Source organism: Orycteropus afer, unplaced genomic scaffold (genome assembly GCF_000298275.1).
Source record: "Orycteropus afer afer isolate SDZICR_OR568_19922 unplaced genomic scaffold, OryAfe1.0 scaffold00034, whole genome shotgun sequence".
Taxonomy (NCBI): domain Eukaryota; kingdom Metazoa; phylum Chordata; class Mammalia; order Tubulidentata; family Orycteropodidae; genus Orycteropus; species Orycteropus afer.
Window position 1 is genome coordinate 3013743 of NW_006921621.1, and position 1362 is coordinate 3015104.

General features: G+C 41.4%; 1 protein-coding gene across 1 annotated transcript in view; it reads left to right on the forward strand.

Moving 5' to 3' along the window:
* The window catches only part of PKHD1 (PKHD1 ciliary IPT domain containing fibrocystin/polyductin), a 774619-nt gene extending 773566 nt beyond the window's left edge, over positions 1–1053 (forward strand). Inside the window, exon 66 of the mRNA XM_007936280.1 lies at positions 599–1053. Coding sequence (XP_007934471.1) covers positions 599–1053 — 455 coding nt within the window. The remainder of the gene's footprint in view (positions 1–598) is intronic.
* The last annotated feature ends 309 nt before the right edge of the window (positions 1054–1362 follow it).

Here is a 1362-nt window from a genome sequence, read left to right on the forward strand (position 1 = left end):
GAGCTCTGGTAGTATAGTGCCTAAGGCACTTGACTGCTAACCAGAAGGCTGGCAGTTCAAACCCACCAGCCACTCCTCAGAAGGAAGACTGAGCAATCTACTTCCATAATGATACTATTTCAGAAACCCAAGGAGGGTTCACTATGAGTCAGGTCTGACTTGACAGCACATAACAACAACAATGCTCTTACCCCAGAAGTATTGCATGGCTGACTCTTACTCATTATTCAGATCTCAATTTACCTATCACCTCTTCAGAGAAGACTTCCTGGACACATAATAGATGCTCAATAAACGTTTGTTCTATAAATAGATTATCCATCTGAATGAGCAAATTAATTAATCACCAAAAACTGAAGACTGATAAAGACAACCTTCTTCTAGCAAGACATTAAAAGTGGGATTTTTCATCATGGTCATTGGATACATCTTCTTTTAGGGAAAAATATACTCCCAACAATATTTGGAAAATTATAAGGTGATAAAACTGAATCTTTAATTATTTGGCAACACTTTTCCAGAAATGGCACATTTAAATATGCAAAATGTGTAATCAACTGATGGAAAACTAAATTTATTTACTTCCCCTCTTTTTCAGCTATGAGGATGAAGGTCATACTGAGCAAACCGAACCAGCTCCCCCACCAGTCACTGAATGGAGTGTCCAGAAGGAAGGTTAGCCGCCATGCTGCCAGGAGGGAGGATGGTAGCCGAGAAGAGGCCACAATGTCTGCTCCCAGTATTGCCAGCATCACATCCCAAGGGCACATCTGCCCTCCAGGCACTCCCGCTCTGCAGTTGTACCTGCAGGAGACCGGGAAGTGGAAGGAGGCCCAAGAGCAGTTGCTGAGATACCAGCTTGCAGGACAAGATCAGCGACTGATGCTCTGCTCAGACTTGAGACAAGAGAGACAGCAAATGCAGGGTCAAAGTTGGCTGAGTAAGGACAATGGCAGCTTGGGACTTTCCCAAGAGAAGAAATCCTCCTGTAGTGCCACTGAGGCATTCTGCCTTCATTCAGTACATTCAAAGACTATTCAGGAACAGCTATGATCATGGAGTAGTATGGGAATTTGGGCTTCAAAGCAGAATGTTCAAATTATTTCTGGATAATCAGCAGGGGAGATGAGGTCTGACCTGTTATGATGACTAAGGAAGAATGTGGACTCTGGATTTCTTTTTCAACTTAAAAATTGAAGACAATCACATAAATGCTTGAAGAGTGAGACTATTTGATTTATCTTTTGTATCTATCACTATTCCTAGCCCAATGCCAGGCAAATACTGGGTTCTTAAATACTTCTTCTTTTTTTTTTTTTTTTACTTATCAAGTTATTTTCTGGATTTCGCCACCTTGAAAAT